Source organism: Barbatula barbatula, assembly GCF_947034865.1.
Source record: "Barbatula barbatula genome assembly, chromosome: 11".
NCBI lineage: Eukaryota > Metazoa > Chordata > Actinopteri > Cypriniformes > Nemacheilidae > Barbatula > Barbatula barbatula.
The window spans coordinates 10,502,975-10,517,333 of NC_136774.1; the positions used below are offsets into that span (position 1 = coordinate 10,502,975).

General features: G+C 37.8%; 1 protein-coding gene across 1 annotated transcript in view; it reads right to left on the reverse strand.

Moving 5' to 3' along the window:
- Positions 1 to 14,359, reverse strand: part of LOC306900209 (transmembrane protein 132C) — a 192,374-nt gene that overhangs the window by 41,649 nt on the left and 136,366 nt on the right. Inside the window, exon 4 of the mRNA XM_079466979.1 lies at positions 13,569 to 13,755. Within this exon, the coding sequence (XP_079323105.1) occupies positions 13,569 to 13,755 (187 nt within the window). The remainder of the gene's footprint in view (positions 1 to 13,568; positions 13,756 to 14,359) is intronic.

Here is a 14,359-nt window from a genome sequence, read left to right on the forward strand (position 1 = left end):
GTTGAATCTAATCTATCTAATCTAAAAAACAATGAGTAGCTCACCTCAAACTGCATGTAGGTCACATACAATATTAAAATAATCCAGTTTGATGCGTTCATTTAGACTGAATTTTGGCCGTTAAATGACATCTATAGATACAGACCTTATTATTCCCACCATGAAGGGCAGTGAGAAGCTTGCACACACACACAAATCTATCATATCTAATGTATGTAATCAAGTGATGATAATACAGAACTATAGGTAATTTGGGTCCATGTTCTGTAGTGTTAGTGTCATTTATTGGTATATATTTCCATTGTTCTTATTTGTACCATGTTAATTTACCTTTTAATTTGATGTCACTGGTACTGTTAGTTTTGTTATGACCATATTCCACCTATTGATTTAGTGATCACTTGATCTGTTTTGTAGCACTATAATAACCCTGATGTGGAAATTCCGTTTTACACGTCAACTTTATTTTGTTGTTGGCATATATGTGCAGTTAAGTAAAAGGCTTTTTTTTTCATTGTTTTGAGATGATGATGTTAATTTGTTTTGATTAAAAGTTAATATATATTTAGGTTTTTTCTTTTTTTAAATCTGTCAATATTTTTACAATAAAAATACATTAAGAATGGACATTTTAATGGGGGCTTTTAATCTTGCATCAAATAGTGAGCTGCATACTGTATGTAGACTTGCATTTACAGATCACCAGGAGTAAATATTTTGCTAGTACTAGTATTGCACTACAAGAAGCAAGACAGTTGCAAGCCTTTGATTGGAGTTATTTAAAGCTTTTGATTGGACAGTAAGGGCCTAGAGATGTGGTGCCAACAGCTGCACAGAGGGGGCCCAATAGATTTTTTTTCATGGGGCCCGAAATTCCTGGCGGCGCCCCTGTTTGCATCACACACTCAACACCTAATACAAAAAACTCAGTTATACTTGCATCGAACATCATTCATTAAACATCTCGAAATACAACAGACAACAAACCAAGCCAACAACAACAGATAACCCCTAAAAGGTAAACAAAGCTGAATCTGTCCCTCTGGAATGGAAAAGTAAAGTGAAATTCCAAACAAACTGATTCCCTAAAACGAATCAATCTTCCCAACATTTACTGATCTCTCAGCCACTAAACAGATCTCAATTACATGTGAAATCTCGCTCAATGTCTGTGATGTTAATATTCAGGTTGCGTTTCAGTCTGGCGTTCAGAGAGTTGCAGCGGTGGAACAGGATCTCTGCAGCGAGAGCACATTAGGAGGAGACCAGTGAGCTGTGTGGGCCGTAATAATTGCTGTCATTCCTTTCACACATTCGTTCACGCACGTGCACATGCGAGCCACACCGTCCTTTCTTGTTGCCTCCGCCGCATCTGTCAGCTCCTTTTTCTCCGGTTTGTCACTTGAGATGATGGCAAAAGAAAGGTGTGAACGCAAATAAATGGATAAACGATAAATAAAATATCAAAGAATCAAACAAATAAACAAGCGAGATCTAAAAAAGGGCAGATTTAGATGCCAAAGCAGCAGATCTGCCTCGTGCTCTTTGATGAAGGGGAAAGATCATTTCCCTGTCGGATTATTGGTGAGCTTTGGTAGGCAGTAAACAGGATATGATTTTCGAAAGAATGAATTGTGTTGTGATCAAAGGCTGAACGGCGAAACTGCTGATCTGTTAAGCTTAAGGAGAATTTTTATTTAGAAAGAATGGAATAATGCGACCAAAAATGCTAATTTAGACACTTTTTGTGTTGTTCAAATCTGTATGCTGCATATTATGTAGAAATCATTTACGCTTCTTTATTATACAATCATTTTCAAAGCCTTCTGTTTTTATATTTTTCTTTGTGTATGTTTAAGTGAAATTTTCATTAATCAGGTGATTGTGCTTTTGACTCTTTTATATACATTTTTATACTTATTTCTATAATTTTTAAATTGCTAAATATAAATATTTATTATCGCTAAAAATATATTGCAAAATATTGCATAAGCTTGCTTACTTTTTTACATTTTTCTTTACATTTTTCTTTTAATTAAAAGTATATATATTTATACAGTATTTATTTTTTTAGGTAATAATTCAAACCATTTATTTAAACTAGTTCTCTTTCAATTAACTGGTTGATTCAGTTCATAAATCCGAGTGATCTGGCAGTCAAACATTTGTGTGCGCGTTTGTACGTGTGTGTGTCTGTGTGTGTTGGTGTGTGTGTTTTGTGTGTGGGTGTGTCTAAATCTGTGTGTCTGTCTTTTGTGCTTTCACCTTTTTAAGTTTTTACTTGTATAACCTTATATGCTTTGCTTATAGTCAATAAGTTTCTACAGCTGCTTTGCAACAGTGGAAATATTAAAAAGCGCTATATAAAGAAAGTTGACTTGACTTGACTAAACTTCTCACTGAAGGCGTGAGAAAGTGAGTTAACATGACTTAAATGTCAAAACTGATATAATGTAGCACATATAGCGCACATATACGTAGTGTGTTTTGCTTTCATAACCGTTTCTTGGATCATTTTATCACGTGATATTTATACTGTAATATAATATAAAAAGTCTTTCATATAAAACTTTACTTTAAACAGCTGTGTTTAAAATTTAAGAAAATTGTCTATTCTTTGTGTTATGTCTTGGGACAACACATTTGAACATTCTTCCTAACTCAGTCCGGTCAACCACAACTCTCACAACCTTTAAAAAACTACTTAAAACCCATCTCTTCTGTGAATACTTGACAGACAAATGAGAAAAAAATATATAAATGAATCAAATAAAAAATGTATGTACACTAACCCTCTTATTTCAACAGGTAGTGGTCTAGCTTTTGTTGAAACTAGTAACTTTGTATTAGCACCTATTGTATTATTGCTCTTGTATGACATATCGCTTATTGCTCCCTTAACTCTTTGTAAGTCGCTTCGGATAAAAGCAATGTAAATGTAACTCAACAAAATCTGTAAAAAATAACACACAATGTTTTGAAAAGGATAACACAAACAATGTGTTAAAATGAACCCATCCATTTTTAGAGCGTTCGCTCTTTGATGATCCTTTCGATCAATAACAGCATATGCCTATAAAACCCACTGTACATGAGTACATTATGACAGTCCAATTCATTTTCAATCGTATTCCTTTAAGATGTCTGAAGAAGTCCTGAAAGTACTCAATAAAGCACCAATCACCTGACACGCAAGAGCGTGTGTTATGACAGACCTACACTCACAGGCGCTGATGTGCATATGACACAACCTCTCTAGAAATAAGCATACAGAATGACCTAAAGAATCGATGAGCATACGAGTGACTGTGAATCTCATTTGGGATGTCTGCGTAATGCATGATGGGATGGAGAGGCGCTGAGTTTATGACACGAGTGTGAATGGAAGATTACTCATCAGCACTGAAGAGCGCCTTTCATTATCACCTGCGGTATGTGGTGCATATGAACTCCACCGCTGCTTCAATTAACTACAGCACTATATCATGCTAATTCAACTAGAAAGCACAGGATAGAAAGAGAGAGAGAGAGGGAGAGAAAGAGAAAGAGGGAGAGAGACTAATAGATAAGCCACTGGGGATTCATATTTCAGAGTTGACATTGTGGAGAAAAACAGCATCCGAAGGAATGTGATAAGATACAGATTTTGAAGTCAAAATGAAAGCCTAAAGAAAAATGGGAGGAGATGAGGAAAAATGGACAGACAAGACGAAACGAGGAGAGAAGAGAAGAGGCATCTGAGGATGTCTCACAAAACAGGACCACCGAACATGAAAGCTTGCATGACTAGTTGTTTTTTTCTTAGCCGACTCCAGCAACAAAGCACACATTTAAATGTCCAAACATGTCTTTCCAGCGAACATCCACTGCACGTTTTATCTTTAAAAACGCTTGAATTGTAGTGTGTTAATATGCAAAGAAGAGGAAGCGTGTGTGTAGGAGTGTTTGTGTAATTTCACTGAGTTAGGAACACATGTTATCTTCACTTGTTATGAATGTGCAGCTGTCAGCTTTGGAGGCTGAGCCAAGAGCAGAATGACTTTTAGAAGAGTGGACCATCGAATGAAGGGCTGGAACTTACTGCCCTGTGACAGACTATTTAAACATAGTGCTGCCGGAAATAAAGAGTGCTTAACAGTTAAAGCCTTTTAGCTGACATAATAATAAGTGTGTTTCTCTGTGTTCTGTAGCTCAGCTGTGTTTCTCTGGAACAGTGGTCCTTAAAGGGACTGTTCACCCAAAAAGGATTCCAAAAAAATTATAATTATAATATATTATAATTTTACATTTTGTACCCACTGGATGCAGCACGGCTCGAAGCAACAATCCCATTAGAACAAGCCATGTGACATGTATAAAGTTCTTTGTTCAGCTAAACACAAAGGAAGATATGTGGAAGAATGTCTGTAACCAAACAGATCTCAGTCCCATTTACTGTCATAGTAGCGAAAATAAATACTATGGGTGTCAATGGGGCGATGATATCTGTTTGGTTACCAATAAACTTCCAAATATCTTTGTTTGTGTTAAGCTGAACAAAGAAATTTGGTCACACCTTATTTTAAGGTCCAATTCTCTGAAATTAAAGTCGCCATAACTCAGAAAGTTTCTGCTTATCTCATGTTAATCTCAAGTACATACAGAATAGCATCGCACCCTTCAAGTATCCGTTGAGTCTTTAGTTTTATCACATTTATAAAAGACAGTTAAAGCTGTACGATTATTTCTGAAAACATAGGACGTGTGCAGGGGGGCGGAAATAAAGCATGTGTGCACCAACGAAATTCAAATGATCTCCAGCGTTATATCCACCGTTTATATAACATCCATCACAAAAAGACCGTGAACAAACAAACACACCTCAACTTCTCTCACTATCCCAAGAGTAACAAGCTGCAGGCCCACAGCGCAGACAATCTTGATGGTAAATGGGTCTTCCTATCAGTCATCGGTTGACGCGTGGACGGGTTTTTCTGGGAGAATTGCCCAATAGGGACTAAGAAAATTTTTATTTTCAGGATTGAAAAAACGTTAAGAAACCTATACGAACGCTGGAGGAGGGATTCGAGCAAAGAAATACTACATCATATGTCCAACTGTTGCACATTTCCATTAATGAACCATTAACCACAACTTCTGTCTCCGTAAACTCTGAATTTGCTGCTTATCAATAGTTAGTAAGGTAGTTGTTAGGTTTAGGTGTTGGGTAGAATAAGTGCTTTATAAGTACTAATAAACGGCCAATATGCTAAAATTTGGCATGCTAAAAAGAAACTAGGTAATAGTGAGAATTGGTCCCTATGCTAAAATGTTACAGAAATGTACACAGGTTTGGAACAATCTGAGGGTGAGTAAATTATGGCAGAAAATCAAGGTGTGCTATGATTGGCCAGTTTACCAGTGCGTAGTGATTGGTCGAATACTGCAAGCGTGTGACGGAAATGTAACGTCTCTTACCATATTCTGAACATCAGGTTCCAAAGCAATTGTACTGACAAGTAATAAAATGTCATCGGTACTTCCTTATATCAATTCGAGCCTGAATCTGATGAAAAATGAAGATGATCAAGCCTATACATCAACTTTGCCAGCACGACTTGAGAAGGATGTAAAGGGTTGGTAAGGCTTTATTAAAAAAGCATTATGTTTAATAGTTAAAAACTATAGCTTTTTTACCTTTTATTTACGACTTTATTAAGACTATAAACAACCATATACATCACACTCTAGACTCAATAAAGACAATAAACCCCATTAGAAACATGACATTTGTTGCCTTGTTGGAACATTATTAGGACTTATGTTGTCTTTTTTCACGTTGCTTGCGTGTCTACATTTGCAGATCACTCAAAGAAACAACGTGCGCTACAAACTCACAACCAACTCTACTCGGGTTAGTCCGTAACAAAGTGTTTTACAATGAAAATATACTTACAGGCTGCGAATCTGAAGGGCCAGACTGTCGTTGCGAAGTTGTAATGGTTTTTAACAAAAGTTTTCGTGCACAGCCAGCCTTGATCTCTACCAGGTTCGTGAAGCAATCGTCCGTGAACTACGCTGCACACACATGAATATTCGGATTGTACTGTTCTGGAACAGTATTGTAAATAAAATGTAACCATTCGTTTTTAGTTGTCTCATCTTCTGGAAGGGCAAACAAAGAGGCTTTCATTTCGCAACGAAACACACAGCGTCTCCATGACATGGCTGCGGCGGCATTTACATTTGGACGGTGTTAGTCAAATCATACCACGTATTGACGTACATTCGTGGGCGTGGTTACACGAGGCGTTTCAGGCAGGTCTGGGTGAGCATTCGCTTTTAGATATATTTGCATCTTTTTTCGACACTTTAATTTTTGCAATTTTACGTTTCTAATTCATGCATGGGCAACTTGTAACTCAACAAAGACACAGAAAAACACACAATATGATCCCTTTAAAGTGAAAAAGACATACGCATCTCATGATTACGGTTAAATATCATAACATTACTGTAGTAAGTGTTGTCTGAGTGAAAACGCTGCAGGCTGCCGAGTATCGCAAATCCGTTCCCTTCAGCTGATTTCCTGTGTGCAGGGTTTAGTGAGCAGTGAACGTTGTGAAGGTACTATGTCAAGCAAAGCACAGTTCCTCGTGGAGCGCTCTTCTAATGGGCTGGTGATTTGAATCAGGTGTGTAAAACAAGAGAAACAATATGCAGAGCATGGGTCACTAGGACAAGGATTGAGAACCGCTCGTCTAGAACAAATGGTAGAAAACTGTAAAGGCAATGGCAAGATCAAGTCGTACATTTTTAATACAGTATTTAGCATTTAGGATTACACCATGTCTACACAGGGTACGACACGACAAACGACTTGTTATTAATGGGTTTGTCGTATCGTGCTGCATCCAGTGTGGACAACATTTTAAATTACAATGGGCTCTAATGCGTTATAATGTCTTTTGTCTTGTGTCGTGTTGCATCGCGGTTGGTGTAGACACTGTGTTACAGTGACTTGATTGAAATGTTTCTGTAATATTCCAAATCTTTACAATTGTATATATTTTTTTATGTTTCTTTAATGTTTAAAAATTACAGAAATCGACCGCAAATTTACAAGTTGGGTGTAGACCGTACACCATACAGCGTTATTTTACGTTTGTCTGGCAGTCCAGCTGCTGGAATATTACCTTGTTACAGGTATCTTTTACAGTTATATTACACATCATCTAAAGATATATGTTTACATGTTTTAAATGACTTTGGCAGACAAAAATATTGTCTATAGCTTGTTAGCTTATGTATTCGGACAAAAAATGACCGATGTCCAGTTGTTTCAAACACAACGAGTCACCAAATAATGTCTTGTTGTTCGTTCTCTCCCTTGCTTACTTCAGCTTAAATCCGTCTGGTTACATGACTGGTACCGTTTAGCGTGTTCACAAAATGCTAGGCTATATACTCTCCTACTTCTAAGTTGCTTTGGGTAAAAGTGTCTGCCTGATAAATAAATGTAAATGTAACGTTTAATGTTTGAGATGTTAGTTTTACTACAGTAACTAAAGTTTGGGGATTGTATTTGTAGTAAAACTCTGGTAATAGTAACCAATCCACCAATAATCCATGGTTACTAGACTTGGTTGATGTGGTTGATGTGTGTGTGTGTGTGTGTGATTGAGTTCAAAGTACAGCCTCCTGCTATGCTGACAAATCTGATCTGCCTCAATTACCGACCGGTAGATCTATCTTCACATGACCCATATAACACATCATTTTACACACACCGGACGGGAGAGACCAACACATATCAAAGAAATATCTTTCATCTCCCTCTTCCCTTTCCTCATCAGACTCTCCCGATATCGCTCTTTTCATCCCTCCTTCCGCTCGCCTCCTCCGAGTAATTTCTGCCACGACGTCTCCAAACAGATGACAAATTCAGTCTCTGTCAGGCAGCCAGTCTACACCTGAGAGAGTGCGTTTTTCAAAGCGAAATTTTTCTCATAAAACTTTGGCTCTCTTCAGCTGTCCCTAGACGCTCTCCCCCTTTCCGTCCCCCCCCCTCTCTCTTTCTGTCATCCCAGAGGTCTTTGACAGCCCGGCTGAGTTACTGAGCTTTACAGAAGCTATTAAACGTCCTTTTGTTGGAATTGATTAACAGCAAGGACACCATTAATTGAAAAATATGCAGCGAATTAAGAAAGCGGCTCGGCGAAGACGGATACTGTCGAGAAACCTAATAATCCATAAATGCGGACGGATGGTTCGGCTCTCTGCATCCTTTCTGATTATTTGCGCTATAAATCCGCGACCTGCGCAGAGGTCACTCTGTTTAAAAGGATTACTTCCACCACTCATAACCCTATTAGCTCCGTATCACAGCTCAAAGACAATGCCGCCTGTTAGGCTAATGAAAACTAATTACTGATGAAAGCTCGATGTAAAGCAAAGCTCCACGTGTCAACCGCCCCGAGCTATCTCTCTCTCTCTCTCTCTGTGGAAGCCATCTGTTGGAGGTGATTAATCGAGATTACAGTGACCCTCGGTGTGGGACCGACTGTGGCGGTACTCCACTGCCCGGGCTCTTCACGCTCCGCTTAATTCATGTCACTGGGCTCCAGAGTTCAACTCCTACAGGGGACTCATAACCTGCTGATCTGTGGAAGGGTCGGAAGCAGTACATCAGCGACACCGAACGTCTAACCTGCCACCTGAGGAGGAAAGCCTGTGAGTGGGTTAGCATTTTAACTGGGGTGACCATCTGAGTGGGTTTTAGTTCCATATTCAAGCGCCAAGGTTTTTTGCCTTGAGCGGTTTTAAATGAATTATTGCTTTTTCAGGTGGCAGCTTCTCGGGATGAAAATCCAGGCTTTGAATCATTAAGTGATTCGCTGAAGGGAACAAGAGGTTTGTTAGTGGGCCAAAACCAGCCAAAAAGCATATCAGGAGACTGGCGTTTGTCGAAGCTTTCGCAGTGAATCTTTACTAGAAAGTGTTCAACAGAAGATTTGTTTCTCGGGTTAACAGTTTGGGCTCATTTGATGGACCTTCAAATTAGGGGATGCGGGTACCTTCGCATTAACTGTTATGATAAATCATCTGTCATCATTTACTGACCCTCTCGTCATTTCAAACCTGTATGACTTTCTTCCTTCCGCAGAACAAAAAAAAAGATATTTTGAAATGAAAGTTGTGAAATGATGACAGATTTCTTTTTTTTGGGTGAACAATTGCTTTGACATGCGGCAAGCGTGGTTGAATATGTACAGATGACTGAAAAATGAAAGACATTTTTGACAAACCTAAGACCACAAAGGTGATCTATCTCTGCTGTCCACATTAGATCCAAGGCTTTGATATATTCGTGGCATTATACTAGGCAGCTTCTAGAGATGCCACCCTGAGGTTCTTTCTAAACGGTTCTGAAGAGTCTTCATTATTCAGACATCCATTTCCAAAACATTATATTAAATGATAAATATCCTTACTGACTTACTAATAAAACATTTAAGCATTCCTCTTTTGGTTGTTCTGTTTAGTGACCCTAAACTTGTTTACCATTGGTTGTGAAAAGTACTGTAATAATACACTATGGTGTATTATTATGGTTTATGATATACTACAGCAAACAAAAAGAAAAAGTGATAAAATACAGTACAGATGACTATTGTCGGATAAATACATATCTAAGGATCTTCTCACTGTTCTGTTTTATTGAGTTTTACTAGTATGTCCGGGTGGAAAGGAGAATCACTTACTTTTTCATGTGCTGATTTCAAGGGTGAACAGCAATTGAACCACATTTTCAAAGAGCTGAAAAGCCATGACGAGACATGGAGTGGTGTTTAATTAGATGTTTATCCGGGAGGCAGAGGTATTGGGTGGAGGTCATCCAGCAAAAACACCTTTTAACAATAAAGTGAGCTTCTGAAAGCGTGGATATTTGCTGTATATACCAGGGCCGTTAAAACCACATTTATTGAGAGGAGAGGATACGTTCCTACATTCAGAAAGAGCTACAGTGGATAAAGCACAAAAACATAGAACAGAATGTAGGGGTCTCACGGTACGTTAAAAATGTTAAGAATGAGGGACTTCATGGTGCAAGAAAAACTGGAGCATGACACAACATCTACCGTAAAGAAATCAGTTGGACACATTTGAATATACTAAGGCCATATTAAAGATATCAAGTTTATATTTTCACAGAAGTTTATTTAAGATATAAAGAATGAATGATATGATGTTGAAAACAGTACATCGCAAAAAAAGACTTGATCTTTTCAGAGGCAGGGTCATTGGTCAATGTGAACCATCCTTAAACCTCCAAATCGATGTAACATGTATATTTAAAGATGCAATCTGAAACTTTTGTTCTGATAAACACAGAGAAAGAAAATTGGAGGAACGCTTATAACCAACCTTGCAGTTCTTGGACCCTAATTGACTACCATAGTTTTTTTCTGTTGAACACAAAATATGACATTTTGAAGAATGTAGGACAGCAAACAGTTCTGGGGCACTTTTGACTACCACTGTCAATTTTTCCACTATGATGGTCAATTGGGTCCAAGAACTGTTTGGTTACGAACATTCTTCCAAAAATCTTTCTCTGCGTTCAACCAAACAAAGAAATGTATTCAGATTTGAAACAACTAGAGAGTGAGTAAGTCAGGACAGAATTTTACATTTTGGGTGAACCGTCCCTTAAAATCATGATATAAATGAACTATTGATTATATTACAAAAATAAATTGTCCAACTAGAATCTTATTTCTTTCCTATTCGAGCCAGCTCACCGGGCCTGTTACTTATGTACTTATTTTTGCATGTAAGTCCAGTCAACATGTCAAATGAGTATAGATTTTTTATACCTTTTATATACTTTCTCAGAAAATGTTTTAATGTATCTGCCACAATGTCACACATTTGATGGCTATTTTAGCACTACACAATTAATTGTGAATGATAATGTACGAATCAGCATATCGCTGCTGTCCTTCTGAAACCTCACATCTGCATATTTCATGATATTTGTCATAAATCATTATAAGTCAACTTTTACGTTTGTCTCTGGGTTTAACATCTAACCAATATAAAGAATGAAAATGTGCTTGTCAACTTCTCAACAACGCTGTATTTAATCGTTGTAAAAGTATTTTTTTCCCATTTCCTGAAAAACTAAGTATGAAGATTTGTTTCCGTCAAGACCTCAGTACAAGTCAAATGATTTGAGATCTGTTCTTCCTTCACTATCCAAAAAAAGAGAGGAATCCGTCTGGTTGGCCATGCACGAGTCCCTCTCCTCCTCCTCTAGAGATCTCATCTGGAGCTATACGATAGCCAAAGCACTCGCTCTCCCCTGAAGAGTCTACACCAGGAGCACCGTCCTCGCCAAAACTCTCCCATTAGACCTCTAATACCAGAACGATCCGCCAGACAATTAAGAGGTGAACCAACAAGCAGGAGATGACACGGGAAGCATGGGAATAAACGCGTACCGGTGCCAACAGCGCTGCCAAATGATTAGTGAGGGGACGGTGAAGTGTGACAGCGAGCACTGCAGCATTGAATCCCAGCTGCTGAAGACTTCAAAAGTCCCTCACATGGCCAAACAGAGACTTTGGTGAGACAGGACGGGCAGGTGATTTATTATTGCAGCTTCATTGGCTCTTTTACTGATGCCTCATTAAATGTACAAACATCATGAAGTACTGTAGGCTGGAGCTGGACTACGTAAAAACACGTCTGCTAGTTTCAGGCGAATTAAGTACACTTACTACATTTACATTTAGTCATTTAGCAGACGCTTTTATCCAAAGCGACTAACAGATGAGGAAACATTGGAAGCAATTATAACAACATAAGTGCATCAAACTAGTCCATTAAAGCCTAGCACAGTATACAAAGCTAAGAATAGTGAGTTTTTTTACTACCACTGTATTTTGTATTTAATGAACTGAAAAGATATATCATACTGAGAGATGTTTTTATATATTAAATTAGTGACAAAAAGTGCTTAGTGCAAGTTTAGATATCAGTCTTTCACTAAAGTATAAAGATCTGTGCTTGCTTTGTTAGCAATAAATTGTTTTAGTGGTTTATTTTGAGAGTTATTACAAATACTGTGTGTTTCACCAAATGATTTTCAGTGGAAAAAACATACTGTAAACATACCTAAATAAACGTTTTAGATTATTTAAACCATACAAGTCTATTTAAACTATGTACCATACCATAGTTTCTTATGTCTTAAAAAGTCATAAATAAAAAGAGACATACATACATAAATGCTGTGCAATTATTATATCATTCAATAATTGTGTCCCACAATTTATTATTAACAAAGATAAAGACAAAATTGAAATAAAATCATAAAACACTGTTGTCAATTTTAATGTGTTGGGTAATGCATGTCTTAAATGAGAACCTAAAATAGATGTGAATAAAGAAGAAGTCTTGAGATTGACTGCTATCTCACACTTGCAAACCTTAAATACTATGAATTTATTTGGTGAACTAACTTTTAGTCCAATTTTAATTTGATGTATGAATCGTGCATGCAATAAAATTATAATATAAAAAAGATTGCACTGAAAAACTATGAAATGAAACATGATTAGTTATTAAATATTGCTCTTATAATTTTGGACTCATAATTACTGCTTCCCCGATTGGGAATCAATGGATTAGACAATCTAAAAAATATGAAGATTACAACAACAACTTTCAATATTGTCCAAATGACCTTCTGTGCCTAATCGATTATCTGACTAGAAGGCAAATTAAATTCATATCTGCCGTTCTGGTTCTCCGTTATCAATGTGTGAATTAATTGAATGTCTTTCTTGCCACATGTATACAGAGAAGTCTGCACACTGTTTATCTATTCACTTATTTAAAAAGATAAAAAAGGAACGGTATGAGGCCAACACAAAGCTCTTTACTGATCGTAATGTTGTAATCGCAACTGTATTTTTAATATAAACAAAGGGAAGAGATAGTGTGCGGATGTCCCTTGTTTACCTTCATTCTTTGACATTTCTTGAACGTGCTACCGACTATTTGAACGTGCGAACTTCTTTTCCCTTTTTTGTTTACTTCCCACATGACTACACTAAATTATGCCGTGCACCTGTTTTCTTTAGAAAGTCTTTCAGGTGTTGCGTGTTGAAGTTATTATCATTTAAATTTGAGTACCTATGTATTATGTATGATTAAGAAACATTCAGTTACTTGGTTAATGCCGTTTTCCAGACAACAATTTGGAACTTGGGTCGGTCCCACCTGGAAAAAAAACGTCTGTACATCCATTCTGTAAGCTTGGAGAAGATCCATCAACCGTGAGCGCAGATGTGTTCCAGTGAGTAATGCACTAATCTTAAACTCTTTAATTGGACCGTTTTTTCGTTTAAAAGCTTTTAAAACATGAATTTAAAATAAGAGTAAAAAAACGGTTTACGGCCAGCCAGACTGATGACTTTACGCTGTGATAACAACCCCTAAAGAGCATGACTTCCTATGTATTTTATCTGTCTGTCCCAGCAGCCCCTGAAAGACAAATGACAGACAGTTTCTCTTACCATGGCCAACGGCACAATGCCGACCAGGTCTTTCTGTGCCAGGTTGATGCGCGTCTCGGTTTCTTCAGCACCGGCCCTGATGCCCGGGTACTCCACTGCCCAAGAAATAGATCTACTGCCCACCATGCTGCCAACCCCATCCACCTCTAGATCCACTTGAACAACTCTCTGCCAGCCGGGCTCCACGCTGAAAAAAACAAAGAGAAAGACATATTTAACTTTAGAGACATAAATTTGAACAAAGTTCCTACATTTTCTTCATTTAAAAAAAGCACAAGCCGACCCTAAACAATACTGTTGCGCTTCAAAATAAAAAAACCTGCACACCCACAATGCATCTAATAAATGTGACCACATAGAGCAATTTGGCTGGAAATAACAGCTTGCGTGATGTAACAAGTCTCCGGAGAGAGCAGGTTTGAAGTCACATCAAGTCACTAAGTGTTTACAGTCGCAAAGAGGAACGAGGAGGAGACGGAAGCTGATGCATGAGTGAGAGATCATTATAAAAGACCTGCTGGATGCAATGACGCTCTCAGCCATTACAGAAGCAACACACATTTAAAGAACGGAAAAAAGAAAAGCGGGAGAGGGATAATAAAAGAAGAGGAAGGTAGTGATAGGTAGAGACAGGAACAGATGGAGGCAGAGACATACTGAGACTACAGCTGACAGCAAGACTGACGAGAGAGAGAGACAGAGGGAGATAGGGAGAGAGAGAGAATTCATTTTCTGCCTCAGGTGCAGATAACCTTCCTTTAAATTGCATGCAGAGTTAAAGCAGGAACAAC